The 24,437-nt window shown below is 38.3% G+C and overlaps 1 protein-coding gene across 1 annotated transcript; it reads right to left on the bottom strand.

The window, feature by feature from the left end:
* Window positions 1–132: 132 nt before the first annotated feature.
* Window positions 133–24,431, bottom strand: LOC121424667. The gene is made up of 7 exons (XM_041620404.1): window positions 24,346–24,431; window positions 17,233–17,454; window positions 14,900–15,109; window positions 10,827–11,174; window positions 10,219–10,476; window positions 9,404–9,763; window positions 133–609 (listed from the first exon to the last, which is right to left on the bottom strand). Exons 1-7 carry the CDS (start codon window positions 24,365–24,367, stop codon window positions 449–451), a joined length of 1,581 nt encoding a protein of 526 aa, XP_041476338.1. The 5' UTR covers window positions 24,368–24,431; the 3' UTR covers window positions 133–448.
* Window positions 24,432–24,437: the final 6 nt, after the last annotated feature.

Below are 24,437 nucleotides of genomic sequence, written 5' to 3'. Positions count from 1 at the left end.
TTTTATTATAATATTATGTATATCATTTAAATTATTTTGTTTCTGTTTGTGTTTCATTGTATAATTTGAGAACAATCCAACATGTTTGTGATTATAATCAATAAATTTTGAATTTGAATTTGAATTTGTTCTTCATTAAATGTCATATACTCGGTCTTTTGGGAATTCAAATAGAGGCCAAACTTTGCAGTTCATCCTTTGAATACTATTCTTGAATTTTCCCAAACAATTGGGGGAAAGTCCCCTTTTCTGGTCAGTAGGCACATATCATTTATCCTCAGGGCTTTTCATTCACCTGAATTATTTAGTTAGATACGCATCCTGTTCATGATTACAAAAGGTATACAATGTCTCGTTTTTAGGTCTAACTCGCCTCCCCCCCCCACCAAAAAAAATTGGGACGAAAGTGCCTTGATGACCTAACTCTCTGTTGAAATTGATCCCAATACTAGAATTTATTGATTTCACATATCATAATCCCGTCGAAGTTGATATCATTACAATTGACGTCGTCTAAAGTCCATTCAAAAGGCCAGTAGCCAAAAGTTCCGATGCAGTTCTCTGGGACGCTATCAGTGACGTTGTCATCGGGCTTGTTCTCAGCCCAATCTGAAACAGAAGAAGATGAAGAGATTAAAAAAAAAAGAAATTTGATGTGTGAGGGTAGGTGTTGCGGGGGTGTACGTGGTGTGGGTGTGTGGGAGAGTTGACGTATGTGTAGTTGTGTACAGGCGCGGATTCATGGGGGGGGGCCGAGGGGGCCTTGGCCCCCCCCCCCTTCGGCAAAAAAAAAGAGAGAGGGAAAGAAGAGAAAAAGAGGGGAAGAGGGGAAAGAAAAGAAAAAGAAGAAAGGAAGAAGGGAAGAAAAAAGAGAGGAAAGGGGGGAAAAGAAAAAAGGAAAAGAGAGAGGGGAGAGGAGGAAAAGAAGAGGGGAAAAAGAGAGAGGAAAGGGGAAAGAAAAGGAGAAAAGGGAAGAGGGGGAGGGAAGGGAAAGAAAAGAGAGAGGAAAAGGGGAAAGAAAGAGAAGGAAAAGGAGAAAAAAAGAGAAAGAGGGGAAGAGGGGAAGGGAAGAGAAGAAAAAGAGAAAAGAAAAGGAGGAAGAGAAGAAAAGAAAGGGGAGGGAAAAGAAGAAGGGAAAGAAGAAAAAAAAGAGAAAAGAGGGGAAAGAAAGAGAAAAAAGGGGGAAGGAAGAGAAGAAAAAGGAAGGGGGAGGGAGAGGAAAGAAGAGGAAGAGGGGGAAAGAGAGAGGAAGAGGGGAAAGGAGAAAAAAGGAAAGAGAGGAAGAGGGAAGAAAGAAGAGGAAAAAAGAGAGAGAAGAGGGAAGAAAAGGGGAAAGAAAAAAAAAAAGGGGGGAAAGAAGAGGGGAAAGAAAGAGAAAAAAGAGGAAGAGGGGAAGGAAGAGAAGAAAAGGGAGGGGAGGGGGAGAAAAAAAAGGAAGAGGGGGAAAAGAGAGAGGAAGAGGGGAAAAGGAGAAAAAAGAAGAAAGAGGAAGATGGAAGAAAGAAGAGAAGAAAAAAGAAAGAGAGAAAGGGGGAAAGAAGAGAAGAAAGGGGAGAGGAAGAGGGGAAGGACGAGAAGAAAAAAAGAGGAAGAGGAGGAAAGAAAATGATGTTCGAACCAAAAGGGCGCTGAAATGATGTTGAAGGAATGTCAAAATGCCGTTCGAACTGGGGGCAGAATTGATGTTTGAACGGGGGGGGGGGCGAATTGATGTTCGACGTAGGGTCGCCAAATTGATGTTGGAACTAGGGGGCGCCAAATTGATACTCGAGCGAGGGGGCGAAATGGTATTCGAACTAGGGGCGCCAAATTGATGTTGGACCTACATGTAGGGGCGCCAAATTGATACTCGAGCTAGGGCGCCGAAATGATGTTCGAACTGGGAGGGGGCCGAATCGATGTTCAAACTAGGGGCGCAAAATTGATACTCGAGCTAGGGGGGAATGATATTTGAACTAGGGAAGGCAAATTGAGTTCGAAGGGATGCCAAAATGATGTTCGAACTGGGGGCCGAATTTATGTTCGAACGGGGGGGGGGGGGGCGAATTGATGATCGACCTACATGTAGGGGCGCCAAATTAATGTTGGACCTACATGTAGGGGCGCCGAATTGATATTCGAACTAGGGGCGCCAAATTGATGTTGGACCTACATGTAGGGGCGCCGAATTGATATTCGAACTTGGAGGGTGCCGAAATGATGTTCGAAGGGATGTTAAAATGATGTTCGAACTGGGGGCGCCAAATTAATACTCGAACTGGGGAGGGGGGCCGAATCGATGTTCGAGCTAGGGGGCGCCAATTGATACTCAAACTAGGGGGGGGGCGCCGAATTGATGTTCGAACTAGGGGCGCCAAATTGATGTTGGACCTACATGTAGGGGCGCCGAATTGATATTCGAACTTGGAGGGCGCCGAAATGATGTTCGAAGGGATGTTAAAATGATGTTCGAACTTGCGGCGCCAAATTAATACTCGAACTGGGGAGGGGGGCCGAATCGATGTTCGAGCTAGGGGGGAATGATATTAGAACTAGGGAAGGTAATTTGAGTTCGAAGGGATGCCAAAATGATGTTCGAACTGGGGCAGAATTTATGTTCGAACGGGGGGGGGGGGCCAAATTGATGACCGAACTACATGTAGGGGCGCCGAATTGATATTCGAACTAGGGGCGCCAAATTGATGTTGGACCTACATGTAGGGGAGCCGAATTGATATTCGAACTTGGAGGGCGCCGAAATGATGTTCGAAGGGATGTTAAAATGATGTTCGAACTTGCGGCGCCAAATTAATACTCGAACTGGGGAGGGGGGCCGAATCGATGTTCGAGCTAGGGGGGCGCCAATTGATACTCAAACTAGGGGGCACCGAATTAATGTTCGAACTAGGGGGGCGCAAACTTGATACTCGAGCTAGGGGGGGGGGCCGATTCGAACTAGGGAAGGCAAATTGAGTTCGAAGGGATGCCAAAATGATGTTCCAACCGGGGGCCGAATTTATGTTCGAACGGGGGGGGGCGAATTGATGATCAACCTACATGTAGGGGCGCCAAATTAATGTTGGACCTTCATAGGGGCGCCGAATCGATATATTCGAACTAGGAGGGCACCGAAATGATACTCGAACTAGGGAGGGAGGCCGAATCGAGGTTCGAGGGAGGGGGCGCCAAATTGATACTCAAACTAGGGGGCGCCGAATTGATGTTCAAAATAGGGGGGGCGCAAAATTGATACTCGAACTAGGGGGGCGAAATGATATTCTAACTAGGGAAGGCAAATTGAGTTCAAAGGTATGCCAAAATGATGTTCGAACTGGGGGCCGAATTAATGTTCGAACGGGGGGGGGGCAAATTGATGATAGACCTACATGTAGGGGCGCCGAACTGATATTCGAACTAGGAGGGCGCCGAAATGATGTTCGAAGTGGGGGCACCAAATTGATACTCGAACTAGGGAGGGGGCCGAATCAATATTCGAGGTAGGGGGCGCCAAATTGATACTCAAACTAGGGGGCGCCGAATTGATGTTCAAACTAGGGGGCGCAAAATTGATACTCGAGCTAGGGGGGCGAAATGATATTCGAACTAGGGAAGGCAAATCGAGTTCGAAGGGATGCCAAAATGATGTTCGAACTGGGGGCCGAATCGATGTTCGAACGGGGGGGGGGGCAAATTGATGATCGACCTACATGTAGGGGCGCGAAACTGATATTCGAACTGCCGCCTTGTTGTTGGCTCATTGTTCCATTTATTGAAAGTTTGAAATGCCTTGGCCTTAAGGTTTTTAGGCCTTGGGTTTCCATGCCTTGGCCTTGGGGATTGAAGCCTTGGTCTTGGGTATTAAAGCCTTGGCCTTGGAGGTTTCAGCCTTGACTACAACACTGATGGATATATTGATAGATATTATTTACAGAAATTTTGAAGTTTACTTGCACACACTGAGAAAAAAGGGTTCAGAATTTAACCCCGAAAGGTTGATGCAAAATCAGCACCCTATATGGGTTCAAATATTGAACCCCTGAGTTGGGGTTCATTTTGCATCATGCGGGTTCAAAATTGCATCCCTAGGGGTTCAATTTGAAATTTAGGGGTGCAGTTTTGAACCCGTATTGTATAACAAACTTCTTAAAATCCCCTTTTCATGACAGTTTATCAAAATTTTCGGCTCGCGATTTGTGCTCGCATTAATGGTTAAAAATATATCAACTAATTAATGATGCATCCTATTCATTATAAAAAGGTGCTTGAAATGTTCAGTGTTCAGGCCATAATATCATCAGATTCCGCGCCCTCATTATGCATTAATACTAAGATATCAATTTAATAATGAAATTGTCACTTTTGTTTTATCTCGCGCTTAGCAAGATGAATAGGAAGATATATAGTCATTATATTCATATGATAACATGTCCTAAGGATGTCAAGGTCCTATGTCTCAAAATTAAAGTAATAATGAAACATATCAGCTCTTTATCAAATGCGATTTATATCCACCTTACAAGTTTCCTACAAAGTGTTTGAAATATCAGATCGGAATATCAAATATTCTAAGCTCGCGTTTCGCGCTCGCTTTTATTTTCATGATAAAAGATTGTTTAGAATGCCTAGATTCTAGGTCTTAATCTGAAACACGCCCGGGCATTTTCATTCAGTTATCCAGTTTCAGATCACAATATAAAAAAATCTGCTCGCCCTTTGTGCTCGTATTATTAATGTAAGAAGATCCCCTTTCTCATCCCTTTCATGATTTACAAAACATGAATAGAGTATCCCGTACGAGGTTGAAATCTCGATTTGTTTACGCTCGCGTTTCGCGCTCGCATAAATTGATTGTGAAATATGTAATGTCTTCATGGCTAAATGCAAGCAGTCCTTAAAAGGCACTTTTCGATCAGTTCAAAACGTATACAAACATTTTCTGCTCGCGCTTTGCGCTCGCATTATTAATGTAGGAAGATCCCCTTTTACTCATCTTTTTCATGATTTAGGAAACATGAATAGTGTCCCGTTCTAGATCTAAATCTAGAATTTTTCCGCTCGCATCAATTGTTTAGTTATATAGTTATCTTGTTCATGATTACAAAAACTTATTAAAGTTTTCCATTCTTTATGTAGAAATGTCAAAAAATTTTAGCTCGCGCTTCGCGCTCGTCTTATTTGATTGATGAAATATGTAAAGTCTTCATGGCTAAATGCAAGCAGTCCTTAAAAGGCACTTTTCGATCAGTTCAAAACGTATACAAACATTTTCTGCTCGCGCTTTGCGCTCGCATTATTAATGTAGGAAGATCCCCTTTTACTCATCTTTTTCATGATTTAGGAAACATGAATAGTGTCCCGTTCTAGGTCTAAATCTAGAATTTTTCCGCTCGCATCAATTGTTTAGTTATATAGCTATCTTGTTCATGATTACAAAAACTTATTAAAGTTTTCCATTCTTTATGTAGAAATGAGCTTCGCGCTCGCATTATTTGATTGATGAAATATTTAATGTCTTCATGGCTAAATGCAAGCAGTCCTTAAAAGGCACTTTTCGATCAGTTCCAAACGTATACAAACATTTTCTGCTCGCGCTTTGCGCTCGCATTATTAATGTAGGAAGATCCCCTCTTACTCATCTTTTTCATGATTTAGGAAACATGAATAGTGTCCCGTTCTAGGTCTAAATCTAGAATTTTTCTGCTCGCATCAATTGTTTAGTTATATAGCTATCTTGTTCATGATTACAAAAACTGATTAAAGTTTTCCATTCTTTATGTAGAAATGTCAAAAATTTTCAGCTCGCGCTTCGCGCTCGTATTATTTGATTGTGAAATATCTAATGTCTTCATGGCTAAATGCAAGCAGTCCTTAAAAGGCACTTTTCGATCAGTTCAAAACGTATACAAACATTTTCTGCTCGCGCTTTGCGCTTGCATTATTAATGTAGGAAGATCCCCTCTTACTCATCTTTTTCATGATTTAGGAAACATGAATAGAGTGTCCCGTTCTAGGTCTAAATCTTCGCGCTCGCATCAATTGATTTGACTTGATTTATTATTTTCTTCTGCATCCATAACATTCGTATAATACATTTTTCACAACATAATAAACATAATATGTTAGCATTTTTGGCATCAATCATAAATAAAGAGTACTGAAAAAAAAATTCCAGACAAAAATGATAAACTATATGATATTCACAATTTGCAGGAGAAGGATTGTCATCATAAGCAAATTGCTTGAAAAAACGACAATCCCAAACTTATACTAATTAAATGAATACATTTATAAAGCAGAATTGGCATATACTTTCAAATACGAAACATGAATTCATGCAATATCATAGCATAATGGATGATAAAGCTGAGGGTGACGGTGATATGATGATGATGATGTTGATGATGATGATGATGAAGGCCATGGAGATGATGGTGGTCATGATGAAGATATTGGTAATAACTAAATCGAAGGAGGAATAAACTCACGATAAAAAGGATACGACACAGAAATTTTACTTCAAATATTCTGAAAATAACATAGATTTAACGTTTGTCTTAAATGAGTGAAGAGACGAAGATTGTTTTACAGACTCTGCTGGTAGAGAGTTCCACAAATCTGGACCATGGTGTCTGCGCAATAAGCAGTTTGGGGTTGATTAAATGGAAATTTGAAGAGTTACGGGCAGGGTATGAATGAATAGATGTATTCAGATAATAAAAATTGTGGAATGAAGGTAGGTGGGAGCATGTTATTTACGTACTTAAACAGTGGCGGACCGTGACCCCGAGGAGACAAAGCATTGGGGGGCACGGCATTGTTCACAAACAATGCAGTGCCCCCCCCCCCAATGCTTTGTCTCCTCCGGGTCACGTTCCGCTACTGTACTTAAACATAAGTAGTAAACATTGAAGTGTATTTATGTCAAATACTGTTAGTCTTTAGTTTATGGGATAATGGATTTGTGTGTGATAAATATTGGGAATCAGTACAGATTCGAATTGTTTTTTTTTTCTGCAGTTAAGTATATTGTATCAAAGTTGCGCTATACAAGAATTGAGCATTATTATTATTATTATTAAAGTTTTCCATTCTTTATGTAGAAATATCAAAAAATTTTAGCTCGCGCTTCGCGCTCGCATTATTTGATTGATGAAATATCTAATGTCTTCATGGCTAAATGCAAGCAGTCCTTAAAAGGCACTTTTGATCAGTTCAAAACGTATACAAACATTTTCTGCTCGCGCTTTGCGCTCGCATTAAGGAAGATCCCCTCTTACTCATCTTTTTCATGATTTAGGAAACATGAATAGAGTGTCCCGTTTTAGGTCTAAATCTAGAATTTTTCCGCTTGCACTTCGCGCTCGCATCAATTGTTAAGTTATACTGTATAGCTATCCTGTTCATGATTACAAAAATAATTAAAAATTTTCCATTCTTTATGTAGAAATGTCAAAATTTTTCAGCTCGCGCTTCGCGCTCGCATTATTTGATTGTTGAAATATATAACGTCTTCATAGCTAACTGTATGCAATCTTTAACAGGACTGGTAGGCCTACCTTTCCGATCGGTTCAAAACGTGTATAAAAAATTTCTACTCGCGCTTTGCGTTCGCAGTAATTATTGCAGGCACATCTTTTTTCAGAATTTTCAAATTTTAGGAAAAAATACATACAATTTAAAAAAAAATTGCTCGCGCATTGCGCAGGCATTATAAAATAAGGATTATGATATTATACATTTATGTTGATTTAAATAATAAAGCTAAGAAATGACTTATAAGACTACCCCCTTCAAATAAACAAACGAAAAAAAAAACATCTTCGAGCGGCCGATCGGGAAATTATGGCTAAACAAAAATTCCGGGCCCCTTTATTGGCGAAGGCTGGATCCTCCCCTGATTCATGTGCCTATGAAATAAGATAATTTAACATGCATTTAACGCACTTATGATTGCCTGGGGGAGGGAGGGGCCGCCATTTTTCCGAAAAGTACACAGGGGCGCCAAAATCAGGTCGAATTTGGGCCCCCCTCCCTACGAAATCCTGGATCCGCGCCTGGTTGTGTACGTAGGCCAATGATGGGGATAATGGTTAGGGGTGCATAATGTGAGATGGGATGTGCGTGTGTGTGTATGTGTGTCAATTAATGAGAGAGTATTACAAATTCAACTATGAAAATTGTGATCAGGCAACAGAATGAAATACTTCATTTATTTAATTTTGAAAAATGAATATACAAATCAAGTAAATACAGTCGAGTCAATAACAATCAATGCAATAAACAAGATTGTGCAATCATCACAGTTGAAATATTTATCTATATACGAATATATATTCTATGACCAAATAAAATCTCACAAAAATGCCATCAATAAACATGAGAACCGTGTGATTCATATTTTGTGAAAATTGCGAGGCCCACTATAAGAAAACAAAGCTTATATTTCGCACTCAAATAGCAATGGCAGTACAAAATAATTCCTATACAAGGAACCATACTGACAATATAGACGATGACATAGGATGGCGATTGCATGAAAAATGAAGAGATTCACAATTAGAGTGATATGCAAATGAGGAGGTGAAAGGGGAGAGTGGATGCGCAGATCCTATAAATAATTCTATATTATTAAAGTTCAATTATTAATTATTTGAAGAAACAGTATCTTTATTAATTTTAGTAACACATTCATGATGACCAATAATTGGGTCAATAGCTAATATTCCACGACCAAATGAAAATAAGTCCTCTAGAATTAAACCAGTTAGCCCTACTCCTCAAAGTATTTTGAGTGATACCAATAATTCTGTATATTATTCAATTTACTTCGTTCATTCATTCACAAGCTATACTTTTGTTATAAAATTATGCATTTTTGTGTCATCATCTTCTCATATGTTCAAGATGTATGTTTTTGTGGAATGTGAAACAACAAAACAGACATTTAAAAAGGTTGAAAACAACATATACAATGAAAACAATTAGGAATGTGTTAGAAAATATTCAAAATAACATAGTATCATGAATGTAAAAAAAAATATTGAATTGATTAAATATTATCATTTGTTAAAAAGCACAGAGGTCTGTGAGAATGAGATGTCAAGTTTAACATATTCGATGGTCTGCATAAGTCGAGAAATGTTAATTGCCTTCAAGATAGATAGGCCTCTGATCAATAAGGATATTGGAATATTATTTTGTTTAATCTTCAGTTAACTTATATCACTATAGCATGCATTGTTCGGATCCCATCGTAATCACGTCAAATAAGACCGATCTTTGAAGCGTAAGCCAATTGTTTACACTTCGATATAACATCGATTAAAAAGACACTTATTTCATTAGCTACATTTTTGGCTACCCTTACATTTCAACATGTTCAAGAGTTTTATTCTTTCTTTTTTAATAATAAAACAAAACTTACTTGTATAAGGCAAGGTAATATTTTCGCCGTTTTTAACACAGTAGAATATGCCTTCTTCTTCCATGTCGTTACAGTTAAGCCAGACCCAGCCCGATGTACCAAACCAAATCTCATATGAATCCAGTAAAATCTGCCTCAATTCCAACATCTCCTCATCGCTTTCCAAAACAAGAAGTTGTGGATTGGTTACACGACCATTATGATCAATCACATCCATGCCTGCACAGAGATCCCTTGCATTATACCAAGTGAACCAGAAGAAATGGAAGCTTACATCCCTGATGTCCCAATGGTAAGACCATGCTGAAGATATATAATAACACTCGTTTTCTCCTTCATACCAGTTAACTGGACATCTTGCTGAAAAGATTAATACAACATCTGTCTGGTGTTATTTTCCATAGGTCTTAATGCACAGTTTTCGTTTGAAATGATATAATATTATAATTACACTCTTAAAAGGGATTGGTCAAAATGACCAATCTGTTGGTTAATATTTGTCCGACCGATAAAATTGGTCAATATCAACCAAACTTTTGGTCGATTTGAACCAATAATTTGGTTGCTTTTGACCAATTTTATCGGTCGGACACATATTAACCAACAGATTGGTCATTTTGACCAATCCTTTTTTAGAGTGTATAATGGCTCTGCATTACTCAATAATTATTCACTGTCATTGATCGAGATCAATGCTATAACCGGCAGGGAAATAGTTTTACGTGATAAGTGAATGGTCGCAGGTTAATCAATGTCAAAGAATATGATTCCAGAGTACATAACATTCGTAATGGACTTATGTAGAAGATTTTTACCTTGTGGCTCTGAGATTCCAGGAGTAATGTTGGTGGACGGAGAACTTTTGGTAGGTTCAGTAGTTACTGATGACTGGATTGCCTCTGTGGCATTGTCCTCGAATCTTGGGATCTGACAAATAGTGGCGGCTCTGTGATGTTCACATGATCTATCCTGTAATGTCCATACATACGGCCAATAGTAGTTCCAGGTGGATACACAATCCTGTAGGATGTCACCAGTGACGTTTTCATGAGAAGGCTCACCCGGTCCCCAGTCTTAAATGAAAGGAAATGATTTGGCAGTGAATAATAATTTCCATGATTTCAATATATATATATTTTTTTAAATGACGTTAAATACAATCACTATTCATGCATGTAACATAATTTATGTAATTTTTTTTAAGAATATAGCCATATCATGGCCAAACGTAAAAAACAAACAGAGATGTGGAATATCAAAGGAGCATGGTGTCCACCTTCCAATGACAGTGCACCCCACTCATGTTACTTATGATGCATTTTGAATAAGAATATGAATATTATACAATATCAGTATTGACGGTCTTTGCTAGCAAGGTGTGCATGAAGTACTATAGTACTCCACGTAAAGATATAAAGCTTACCTAAGTATTGCATTGGGATCATTTCATCGTTCGTTTCGCAGTAGAACATCTCTTTGTCTTCGACATCCCAGATACCAATGCAGTTGAGCCATAAACCCATTCTGTACCACCAATTATCATACCATAGCTGGTATGCATCTATAACTTTCTGCTTCAATTCTAGCATCTCGTCCACGCTCTCTAAAACAAGAATCTGTGCAGTAATGTTATAACCATATGGGTCTGTGACATTGATGTCTGCACATGCATTCTTAGCTTCATACCATGTGAACCACCAGAATGCATCAGGTTCAAGGAAGTAGCATTTGTTGCTGATGTCGCCATCCAGCCACCCATCTGGACATCTCGCTGTAAAGAAAAGAGACGTCGACACTGTTAAAAATGTTTATTTTCATTTCGTTATTTCCATTTCCAACAATTCCAAAAGCCGTTCTCTGTCGTACACACTACATAACTCCCTTCTTTACATATCATGCGTGAACAATTATAAGGGAACTTCCATGCGAACAACATGGACATACAAGATGAGTATGCAACTGATTGGTAAAAGTCGCCCACTTTTTCACCGTTCTCTCAATTATGATTTTTTTTTTTTACAAAATAAGCACATAATGTTTGATTAATCAAAACTTATGACAAATCAAATATACATAATTATAATTAGTAATAATAATATAGGGAATTTATATTGCGCACATATCCACCTTGTTAGGTGCTCAAGGCGCTCCTATATTACCCGGCTAAGCTAGGCGTTCATAGCGCACACAGCTTTTTAAGGAATTACTTCCTACCGGTACCCATTTACCTCACCTGGGTTGAGTGCAGCACATTGTGGATCAGATTCTTGCTGAAGGAAATTACGCCATGGCTGGGATTCGAACCCATGACCCTCTGTTTCAAAGTCCGAAGACTAATCCACTGCCGGGCCACAACGCTCCACATAATTACGACTCATACGGCATTATGGCCATGTACAGGTCATTTAAAGGACGTAAAAGGTCAAATTAGGACACATAATACATAATACATCATAATAAAGAGCCTGTCATGTTCTGAAAGCTTACATAAAACATATAATATTGCTGATGTGGTTTACGGTACACCATGTGGAGTGTTATAGAAACAGTGGATAGAAGAAGAGAAGAAGTGGATAGGCGAGAAAGTGGAGATTTGAGAGTAAAGTATTCTTTCTTGAAAATAGTCCTTAAAAGGACTGTAAACCAGAAGGAATATTGAGTGAGAACAGCTTGAGTAGTAGAACTGATGAGGAGATGCTGGCTTGAGTCGGCGAGTAGAGATGATTGGGAGACTCGAAGTTTCGGACAGGTTGACTGTCCGTCAGGTTGACTGTCCGACAGGTTGACGGACAGTCAACCTGTCCGAAACGTCAAGTCTCTCTATCTACTACTCATCATCTCTACTCGTCGACTCAAGGCAGCATCTCCTCATCAGCTCTACTACTCAAGCTGTTCTCACTCAACATTCCTTCTGGTTTACAGTCCTTTTAAGGACTATTTTCAAGAAAGAATACTTTACTCTCAAATCTCCACATTCTCGCCTATCCACTTCTTCTCTTCTTCTATCCACTGTATCTATAACACTCCACATGGTGTACCGTAAACCACATCAGCAATTGTACATGCCACCATGCAAACCTTCAAACAATATCTAACATATTATATGTATTTTTTGCCGACGTTTGTAGTCGAGGTTGTGTATTATACAGTTGCCATCTTTGCACTCTTAGGACATTTTTTTTAGTCACATCATACGCCTCGCCCATTTTTCACATTTCTCTTAATTGTGACTTTTCTGTTTTACAGAATAAACATATGGTGTTTGGTATCAAATCAAGTCTTATGAAAATTCAAAACTAAATATCTAAATCTCATGGCATTTAAGACTCGTCAAAGTCATTTAAAGGTCATGAAAATTCGAATCGGGTCACAAACGTAAGTTTTTCACATAATGCAGAACATCTCGTGTTTTAATACAAACAATTCCAATATTATATACAATTTTTCTAAAAGTTGTAATTTTGGTGTGTATATTAAGAATCTGATGCGTGCTACCTTGCCATCCAGCCATGGGCAATTTCTCATATTTTCTTAATTATTTTATGAACCCCAACATGTGTCCAAATTTGTACGGAATATGACCTATATACCGGTAAATGATATGATCTACATGTAATATGTAATATAGATGATCATGTTTTATATCAAATTAGATCTATTGAAAATTCAAAAGTAAACATATGAATCTCATCATGGCATTTAAGAATCGTCCAGGTCAGTTAAAAGGGCATATAAGGTCAAAGGTCGAATTAGCCGGTTGACAAAGGTAAGTTTTTCACATCAGAATTCTCGTGTTAGAATACAAACAAGTCAAGCATTTTTACTGAAAGTTATATAAATATTTTGGGTGCTACCTTGTCATCCATAAGAAATTTCTTATATTTTTTTGTTTATGATTCCAACCTCTTTTCACATAGGCATACATGTATATCTAAATTTGGATGGAATATGACCTATCTAAATGTAATATGGAATAAAGCTAGTGGAAATTCCAATGGAAATATACAGATCATCAATATATTTAAAACATATGTGCAGGTAATTTTAGGTCATTTGAGCTTTTTAAAAGGATATTTGGGCACAAAAAGAGTATACCATATGGTTCTGAACATTTCGTATTGTTAAAGAAACATGATAATTTGAATCTATGATGAAAATTATTGTTGAAAGTGTGTATATTTAGAATCTGACACGTCCCACCTTTTCATTTCCTGTAATTTGAAACCAAACATCATTATGTAAAATAGAAAAGTGAGAGTATTTAAAATGGGCATGGCTTGTGACGTCAATAAAAAAGATATTGCCTTAGAGTGCCAAAAATGTCAGATTCATAATATACACACCCTCAACTACAAATTACAGCAAAAATGCATATAATTATGCTTTATGTTAGCTTCCGGAGCATGACAGGCTCCGTAATTGTGATAAATTACCTTTCTGTGTCCTAATTTGACCTTCAAGTGAGCTGTTCATTTAATTTATCATAAGCTTTAATTTGATACCAAATATGATTTCTTTCTTACGTAAAATAGAAAAATCATAATTGAGAGGAATGTGAAAAAGTGGGCGTGGCATATGACATCAATAAAAAAAATTGCGCAAGAGTTCTTAGGTGGCACCCTTCGTATTCTTGAAGAAGACACCCTATACCACGATTTTGAGCAATAAAATTGTATATATACCCAACTTGACGGTCCTGTTGTGGTTCAGGCTACTCGACTATAATGAAAGAGGGCGCTAAAAGCCGAGCTTGTAGAGTGCAGCCTCCTTTTAATAATTCTTTTAGTTCTTATAGAACAAGACAAATAGAATAACAATCTAATATGACGACTAGAGCATGCATAACACCAGTTAAATGATGACGATTCATATCGTGATACAGCATTTATTTTGCGCCAACTGGAATAACGAATGCTAATGACATCTCAGGTTTTATAATATGAAATAATGGTCGTTCATGGAATTTAGAAAGCTTTTGACCTGTCGGCATGATTGGGTTGTATGATTTGAAATAATGGTACTTCCGATTGTTACGTTCATGGGATGACGAATGTTATTAACCCTTCAAGTTGTATAGTCATATGAAGTAATGGTACGCTCGATGGTAAGTTTATGGAATGATGACTGGTAATGACCTATCAGGTTGTTTCTGTTTCTGTTAACTCCCGTAGGAACTCGGCAGGACAGCATTTTGCTGGTAAACGCCAAGCTGGTATAACCAATTCGTTCGACGTCTTTCATAGTGGCTGATGTTATAGACGACATATCTAGGGCCTTTTGATCAAAGTGGAGACAATGGGAGTGTTGGGATTCGAACTCACAACCTTGCGATTATGAGTCCAATGCTCTAACCACTGGACCACACGACCCGTATCATATTAAATAATGGTAGGCCTTATGTAGAGGTTCATTGAGTGACGAATGCTGTTGACCCATCAGGTTTTATGATATCAATGTAAGCCTTTATGTAATATGATAAAAAATATTTCAACCTACCAACTGGCTCAGAGGTTGCTCCTTCCGTTGTTGCACTGGTTGTGTGTTGCCTGGTTGTAGCGGTTGTGTGTTGCGGGGTTGTAGTGGTTGTGTGTTGCGGTGTTGTAGGTGATGTTTTGTTTTTAGTGTTATTGCTCTCCATGATGTGGCAGTGATATCCAGTCATCGTTTCTTCACACCAACCATTCAAACATGATTCGTTCGTGCAATCTTCAAGGCAAAGATTTTAGCGCATACATTCATAATTCCGAAGTTTCGTTATTCCGAAGGTTCGTTATACTGAAGGTTCGTATTTCCGAAATTCGTAATTCCGACGGTTCGTTAGTCCGAAAACGAAATAAGGTTCGTAATTCCGAAGGTTCATTAGTCCGAAAACGAAGTGAGGTTTGTAGTTCCGAAGGTTCGTTAATCCGAAAACGAAATGAGGTTCGTAATTCCGAAGGTTCGTTAGGTTAAAACGAAATTATTAACGAACCTTATTTCGTTTTCGGAATAACGAACCTTCGGAACATCGAACCTTATTTCGTTTTCTGATTATCGAACCTTCGGAATAACGCCATAAATGTTCGGATTAATAAACCCTTTTACGTTTTCGGATTAACGAACATCGAGGTATAGGCAATTTACGTGTTTCGGAATTACGAACCTTCGCGGAATTACGAACTTTCGGAATTACGAAGTGTAACCAGATTTTAGTCGAAAAATTGATTCTATATCAATGCACTCAGCCATTAGGGATGATAACTGCAGGAATATTCATTTCTCGCAATAGGTCTTGCAATTGTATATTAGTCGAAAAATTAAGCATTTATCTAAATGCATTGCGTCTTTGAATTAGATACTTGGTACCTTTCGCAATCATCACGGACGCTAGTATTAGGGTCCCCTAACACAAAAGTTAACGCTTAATCATTCACTTGATTTTTAAGATTGATTGTGCATTACAGTCAATAGAATCAAACGTAGAAAACTGCTCTACGATCAATGCTAAGCTTTGTGTAACAGGGGGGTTACAGGCCCTACAAATCTGCTTTTCGTGTGCAAAGCCCTTTCCGCGACACCCGTACCGCATACATGCATGTATATTACGACTGATGGCTGGAGATATTCAAAATGCAGGACCTAAAATAGATTTATGACATGGAGAAGAAAGTGGTTTTTCAAACAAATCGAGAACATATTGAGTGAGGAAAAACTTACTGAATGAAGGCTTAAATATAGATCATTACAGTCCATCGAATCGATATTACATTTAATGTGGATTATTGGTGGATCAATGGCAATTGATTTCATGGATAAGATCAACCTCTCCAGCCGAACATTTCGCACGCGTTGATATGTACACATCATATGCGATACCTTTGAACTCGTTTCCTTTTGTTTCTTTTGTTTCTTTGTTTCTTTTGTTTACTCCTTATACACAAACGATATGCCTCTCGCACACGATGTGAGGGGCATTGTGTTTTACATTCCCCAGAAATGGGGATTAGATTCAAATTCCGGGGGGACCACTTCCATTGATGAGTGGATACCAGGCACGACCATGGGGTTTCGAAAAGTACCCTAAACATGCTAAACAAGGGAAGCAATTCTTTTCCAGATTATGAAAATGCATCTCTTAACAAGTATTTGGCTTGTGAAACCCTACAAGTATTGAATATATATCCCTTATTTCAGCATTTTAAACATCGTTTTGACACCCTTATAACGTTACATAGGCCTATATACGTAACGTACCTGCCCACTCTGTCCCCCTTTACGGGTGGTCGCTACTGGTATCCACTAATCAATGGAAGTGGGCCCCCCGGGGCGGCCTCTCGAGCTCTAGGAGGAGTCAAATGTGGCTTTGGAAAGTCGTCCTCAATCAGATAAATCGCTGTTACCATAGTAGCAACCAGAATTTTGCACACGAAACGCATATTGAATGTTTCCGTCGCAGATGCGAAACGAAAAAAAAAATCTCATGTCACACAATTTGCATTGCAGGACTGAGTTTTACGACCATGATGACGGGCCCAAAAAGTCCCTTCCAAAGTCAACTACCGTTGTAAATAAGCGTCCGCGTCCTCAAACGAAAGGGGTCGGGACTGAATTATTTTCATCATCGGTCCTTATACAATGAAAGATAGTTAGGTGTGAATTTTGTTCGAATTGAAGGATGTTAAGTCAAAGACTAAAAGTCATATTACCTGCCTAAGTAGGCCATAGTACTTGTAAGTACATAGGACATCAGAATAAAGTTCCCCAAACTCAGCTTTGTTTGAAATTTCTTCCCTATAGCAGTCTAAGACCATGCCAATTAAGTTGGTGGTTCGGATAAGTGATAGACCTACCTGGAGGGCGACAAACCCGTTTCCCTTGAGGGATCATGTGTTTAGAATTCTTCTTGCACCTAGTATCATCAAGATCAGATGAAGGGATTAGCTTAGGGATTGTCTGTACTAAGGAACCATCATTGCGATGTATCATCTTACATTGATTGAACATAGGAAGGGTATAATTGAGGCTAAGACCATCACTACAGTAGTCATTGTTGCCGAGTGACAAAGCTTGACCTGTCAAAGAAGAAGAAAATATGTCAGCAACTAAATTGATTTTGCCATATAAAAGAATAAAACTATATTATCCAGTATAATTAATTTACACTGCTTACATAAACCCACAGAAACTCAATACCTGTACCCACGGTTGCATTGTTGTTTTGTTTTTTGTCCTTTTTCTGTTCCCATATTTTTTTGTATTTCTTATTTCTTGATCAATCTCATGCCACTCCCGTCACTCATATATTTTTCCAAATTCTCTTTTTCCGTTAACTAAATTCGCAAAATTGAATGAAGTTCAACCTTTATAGTATATGGCTTTTTCAAAAATTTATGTTCATCCATCTATGAATGTATATTGCTTTGCTTACGGTTTTATTAATTATCGATTTAAATCATTTACCTTATACAAGCATTTGTAATTCGGCCTTTGGCTGCAAGGAATGTTCTATAATGTATCCGTAAAATATAATTATTATGAGATTACAATTAATTTGACTATTTCACTTAGGGAAGAGAGCAAAAATATTATAGCGTGAAGCCTGCAGGGGGCATGGGGGGAACGCTAGAGGCATGGGGTAACCCAAATTAATCCCCCATGCCGGATGCAGCCAGCATGATTGGTCGTTACCAAGTAATTGCCCCGTTCAGCGCGCAGGCGGCATGGGGTCAAAGCAAGGCGAGATTCAGTTTAATCCCCCATGCCGGATGCAGCCTGCATGGGCCTTAGGACAACCTCATTCAGCACGCAGGCGGCATGGGGTAAGATCGCGGTGCATTTTCAAATTAATCCCCTATGCCGGACGCAGCCAGCATGGACGCTAACTACTAGGTAATTACCCGTTCAGCACGCACTCGGCATGCTGTCAAAGTAAAAATACATTTAAAGCTAGTTCATGCCGGACGCAGCTCTCCCGCCATGTAAACAGTACTAGAAGTGCAGGTCCATTTCACGCCCGTGACACGCCCTTCAGCTCCATGCACGCCCGTTCCCTGGCCACTGCGCTGCCAGCTGACCACGGCTTGCGCCGCATGCTTTGAAATAACTAAAAATGAATAAATAATGTTATGTCGCCTTCATAAGCATAAATCGAAAAGTGGATAGGTCTGGGGGTTCTTGTTCGCTCTATAAACTAAATAAATCATGGATGGAATGAATACATTCAGACATGTCGAAACGCATATCAAAATACATTCTTAACCTAATGAAAATGAATGAATGCAACCTTGAGTAAATATATCGCTCTAGAGGACATTTCTTCCCGGGTTAGTACTTCCACAAAGAGACGCATGATAATTCGGGTCTTCTTTAAGTAGAAAGAGAGAAAGATGAAGTGACTCCGTTTTTCCCATTTTTCTCATAATGGCGTACGTTTAGTACTCAATTACTTCCGATTTGAAATCAGATGGTGCAAAAGTAACCACTGATTAAATGTCATGGTCACAAAGGTTCATAAAAACTAAAGACGTTTGAGAGAAACAAAATGATTTTCAGTTATGGAAAGGCCGAAGACTTCTCGGGATTTTTGCCCTGATTTTTTTTTTCGGCCAACGTTACCATGTAACAATACTTTTTGTAGTCGAAAGATGGTCTTTAGTGCAGCTCACGGCACCCTCTTATGCAATTTGTAAGACTTTAGTAAACATTTTCATTGTTTTGGGGGTTGTTTGAGACGCTGTTATTATGGTTGTGTCCTGTCGAAAATCCTGGAACTCCTAAAAAAATCAATACATCAAAGCGGCAGTACTGCCAATAATGGGCACTCCAAGTCCTTTACAAAATCTTAAAAACGCAAAACACCAATGCTCGTTTGTAAGAGGACTTAGATACTGTGATTATGACCTCATCACTTTTTAATACAAGCAACATGTTCCAAAAGTTTCAGTGGGTCATATGAACGTTGTCGGGGGGGGGGGGGGGGGGGGCGTAAAGTACATTGCAGTCTATGCAATTACCCTTGAGTCCCCCTCACGCTTCGCCAGCAGTTGCCAAGCAATTATCTCCGTCTATACTCGTGGACATAGCTATTTTGAGGCTTGAATCAGACTTTAAATCTTATGTTTTATTGCTCTTTTTATGGAGGGAAGTCGTAGATTAACTCTCTTAAGGAGGGGGGGGGGGGGGTATGCTTGTCAGTATTTGAAATGTTTAAACGCTCCCTATAGGGGTTCTAAAAACCCTTTAAGTTTCTTAATAAAAGGTTCTCGAGTATTAAACAAAAATAAATTTCAGCTTTTTCTTGAGGGTTGCAAGTAAGAAACAAATGGCTTCCAATTTGAACTTAATTTCGGATACTTTGCATGTCTTACGACCCCTTTCATTCGCAAAGAAAAAGAAAGCAACGCTCTTAATACATTTCCATTCATTTTTTTTTAAATTCTGAACAGATTGTTCCTAACTACTCATTGATCGGTGAGTAGCCTCAAACATGCTAAACGAATTAAGTATGTATTAAAAGGGGAAATCACAAATTTCTCTCTCCAGTATTAAATGGCTGTTACAGCTAATTTCGATTATATTCATTTCACTTTCATAATCCGGCCGGCCCGTGCCCCCCCCCCCCCCCCGCTTCCCACTTTGAGAAACAAAATATTTTTAATGAAAAAAATGAATAGATATAGAATAGAAAATAGAATATTTTTTATTTCATATATAGGCCTATAAACAAGAAATAGTAAGTGTATTACGTCATCAGTCTCTGCATTAATACACCAACCAGGATGTGCATATCACTGTTTTGAGAAATTAAGTGAATTTGTCAAAATTTCTTATTTCGCATCCGATTTCGATGAACATTTCAACGTTAGGCTTGTTGGATTTTGCTCTTTTTATTCAAATGAACGTTTTGTTGTGTTCGTCGTGTCTTCATGTTGCCGCTTTTATTGGATAGAATGCGAGCGACTTCTTATCCTTAATTGACCACTGGTTTATCTCTAACACAATAGACTGTCTTTTCACTGTTGAATAAATCACGCTCCGCGTCGTTTAAGCAAGGGTTATCACTTTTGTTTCGGTTATTCACAGCCCCACCTCCTGTCAATAGATAGGTCTATATTATTGCTCTCAGAGTTTCCTGTATGAAATATTAACATCGAGGGGAAGGGGTTGGACGAAGACAATTGCATTATTTATTTAGGCATTTTGAATTGATGTATAAATATACATAAAATATGTTTGTCTTACTGGGCCAAGTATACCCTCTTAAAAAATAATATTATTTGAATAGACCAGTTTTACAAATATTTTCTTCCTGCTAGCTTATTATAGCCTATATGATTTTAGAAATCCTCTTTAAAAACATTTTTCTCAACTAAAATTACCAACACGGGAACAAAATAATTAAAATATATATTTGCCTAAATACCTTTTTAAAGCACACCCCAGATGAAATGCCGTAGATATTGGGGTGGTGATTCTTGATATGCACAAGGGGGTAGATCCCGGGGTAGTCCTCACGAAGAGGACGGGAGTCACATGTACAGTCACCAAATCGATTTTTCTTTGGATTAAAGCTTGCAAAATAAATAAATATTTTGTTGAAAGAGAAATATTAAGTAGTCACTCATATCTGAATTCAAATGTTGTTTAGGTTTTGGGAACCTCTTATTGTTTTATTTGTAGGAATATAAACCAATGGCGTACCTACAAATATCATATCGATTACTATGATTGTTTTGCGTAAATTTACTTTAAAAAAATGGCTGCAAATAAAATAAGTGATTGTACCTAAAACTGAAAAAAGTTACAAACTGAATACTTGGGAAAATTAAGGAAGTCGTTATAACATTAATCAATTTAGTAAATACCAAGGCATTTTGTAATGTACCAATGATATAGCATTCGATCTCTTTAATACGACATCGGGTGATATCATTTCCTAGCTTCAACGTGTTTAAGACCGTCCATTTTATTTTATATGTAGTTGGTTTGCATTTTTGAAACCTCTACGAAATCACTTAAATAAAATGTTGGTAGAGAGAGAGAGGAGGGGGTATATATATAAGGGGGGGGGATGTACACGCGTGAATGAACCCTGAGTGCGTCGAAGTTCACATAACACAGAGTTATTTGTGAGAAAGCCAAAAAAAAAATCGATAATGCTTTGATTATTATCTCAACACGCCGTTTAACGTTTGAATACATTGCTGGCATCAATGAGCACCGTGTATTCAAAAGAATGATTACTTAGGTCTCTGTTGAATAGAATGAGAGAGACTTCTGACCCTGGGCGCGTTAATCTCGAAAACAATGGACTGTCTTTTCACTGTTAATACATGCACGTTTCACTTCGGTCAATCAAAGGTTAATTTTATTTCAACTCTTCAACCTTAATGGCAGCACTTTTGTTTGTCAGGCCTAATTGCTTCAGATTATTTTCTATTATAAGAAAGAGACACTGAAGGCAAGAGGGGGAGGGACGATGGAAAGATAAGAAGAAACAAAACTGAACGGAGAACGGGGTTGATCGAAGAACTGAAGTGGGGAGGGGGGAGGGGCGATGGGCAGAAAAGAAGGAACAAAATGAACGGAGAACAAGGATGATCAAATGTTTGTAAAGGCCACAGCCCGTGCACTTAATGGCTGTTTTATGTGACCAGATTTTTCAAGTAAATCGTAGTAAGACACTATTATCTAACCCATACAATTTTTTTTTAAATCCATTATAATACCCTCAAAATGAAACGAAATCCAGAATATAATCGTTATAACGTCGTAGCAATCGTACAATCGATGACGATTTTACCTTTAATCCAAAATAATTCCGTGCAATTATTCAAATTTTCATTATGAGAAATTGAACAATAATGTTGAACCTCAATTAGCAAACTTTCAGGAAATGAGCAAAATGCAATTTTTCCATCAGTTCGTATACCGGTCGATTGCAACGTGAGCGAAGGCATTTCAAGAAACAGCATTACACCCTTGTATTCAAATCATGAATCCGTTATGAAAAAAACAAACGAATAATTATTGCACCGATATGGTGCTTTGAGGATGCAATGCCTTATAGTATTTTATAATGTTTTTGAATTTGCATAAAAAAATCAGTTTTTTGCAATCGAAATTGTCGATATTGCGATGTATTAATTGTCTACATATGTTTGCTTTTTGCGACAGTTAACATAAAACATTAAGCCGTAAATTCGACGAATGAATAAGTCAAGAAATCTTACAATATTGGAGAGAAAAAAGAAAATGATAAAAGAAATTGTCATGCCAATACCAGCAGCGGATCCAGCCTTCTCCATTAGGGGGGGGGGGGTTCTAGCCATATCGGATTGGCCGATCTAAACTTACTTTTTTTGTTTATTTGAAGGGTTGGTCCTGTTAATCACTTCTTAGCTTTATAATATAAATCAACATAAGTATATAATCTTATATTTCAAATATTGCGAGCGCGAGCCATTTTTCAAATTTTATCTTTTTTGTCCAAAAATTTGTTTGTGATCCTGAACAAAATTTTCAGATCAGAGCGTTACATATTTCAACAATCAAATAATGTGAGCGCAAAGCGCGACCTGATTTTTTTTACTTGTTTCTTCATGAAGAATGGAAATTCTAAGCACTTATTGTAATCGGGAACAGGATAGGTAATTGCTGCGTGAGCAAAGCAAGCGGGTAAAACATCGAGATTTAGACCTAAAAACTGGATAATCTATTATGTATTGCAAATCATGAAGAGGATGAGTGCTTGGTAGCCTTCCTACAGTAATAATGCGTGTCCAAAACGAAGTACGAACTTTTTGGTGTTCGGATCTACAACTTGACAATATTTTTAACGCAGAACATGCGGCGTATCTCAATAGACTTGAGGGTGCGTGTTTCAGATTACACCTAGAATCTGGGCATTCTTTATACATTTTTTTCATGACATCGATGAGGCGAACGAGAACCATAATCTTAAGATATTGGATATTCCGACCTGAAAAATGGTGAATTTAAGCCCTATATTTCAAGCACTTTGTAGGAAAATTGTGAGATGGTCATGATATCATTTTTACATAAAAATTCAATGTCGGAAACAAATGAACGGAAATCGAATATATGCAGAAAGAAATGAACCAATAATAATAATAATCCGCATTTATCTGGAACTTATCACGTCGTAACGACGTCTCTTAGCGCTTTAAACATAATGATGTCATTACCTCGGTCATCGGATCCTGCAATGCTCGCATACGATGTATGCACCTTCTCCACTCCGTGGAGAGCATTAAAAGAATTCCAAACTTGAATCCATTAATAACGATACTATCGATAGAAAGAGCAGTTCAGATGTAGCCTTAGTCACAAAATAGTATAATTTTCAAAACTTAAATTAAGATAAGACTAATTATTCTGATATAAATTGAAAAACACATCAAAGAAAACTAATAGAGGTAAAATATGCATCTTATATACTTATATACTTATAACATGAAGCATTCAATTCCCGAGAAAAGGAAGTTATGAATAATTAATTTAATTACAAAAAAATCGCATGTGGACGCTCAAGATGATGATTTATTACGTCACTATCTCCGATTTAGTTGAGAAACGGGCCCCAGGATATATTTGTAGCATGCAGGTGGAATGGCAGATCTATACGGCAGGACGCGGGAGGCATGACGGATTAGAGCAATAGGTGACAAGCTGCAGGCGGAATGGTGGATTAATTTGGAAAAAATTTGCGCGGCAGCACGCAGGCATGGCGGATTACTTTTTGGAACGACCAATGGTAGGCTGCAGGGGGAATGGTGGATTAATTTATAGAGATTAATAGCGGCAGCACGCAGTGGGCATGACGGATTATGTTTAAGAGCAAGTGATGACCGCCTGCAGGGGGCATGGGGTTCTTAATTGGGGCGTGCTTTAGGGATAGCCTGCAGGGGGAATGCTGTGATATTTTTGCTCTCATCCCTTACTAGTAATGAATATCATCACCATGGCAGCCGGTTTAATTAGCCATGATAAATTTGAGAGACCTTGAAAATACCTTACACGCTTCCCAGGTTTC

The sequence above is a fragment of the Lytechinus variegatus genome, chromosome 12, assembly GCF_018143015.1.
Source record: "Lytechinus variegatus isolate NC3 chromosome 12, Lvar_3.0, whole genome shotgun sequence".
In the NCBI taxonomy this organism is placed as follows: Eukaryota; Metazoa; Echinodermata; class Echinoidea; order Temnopleuroida; family Toxopneustidae; genus Lytechinus; species Lytechinus variegatus.
The sequence above is the reverse complement of the archived record's forward strand: the minus strand, read 5'-3'. Positions and strand labels throughout refer to the sequence as shown.

Coding starts and splice junctions, on each gene's coding strand:
- LOC121424667 (XM_041620404.1), bottom strand. CDS start 24,367: ATGGTGATGATATTCATTACTA. Junction 11,175..14,899: donor AGCAACCTCTGAGCCAGTTG/GTAGGTTGAAAT, acceptor TTTTCTTTACAG/CGAGATGTCCAGATGGGTGG. Junction 9,764..10,218: donor TGGAATCTCAGAGCCACAAG/GTAAAAATCTTC, acceptor TAATCTTTTCAG/CAAGATGTCCAGTTAACTGG.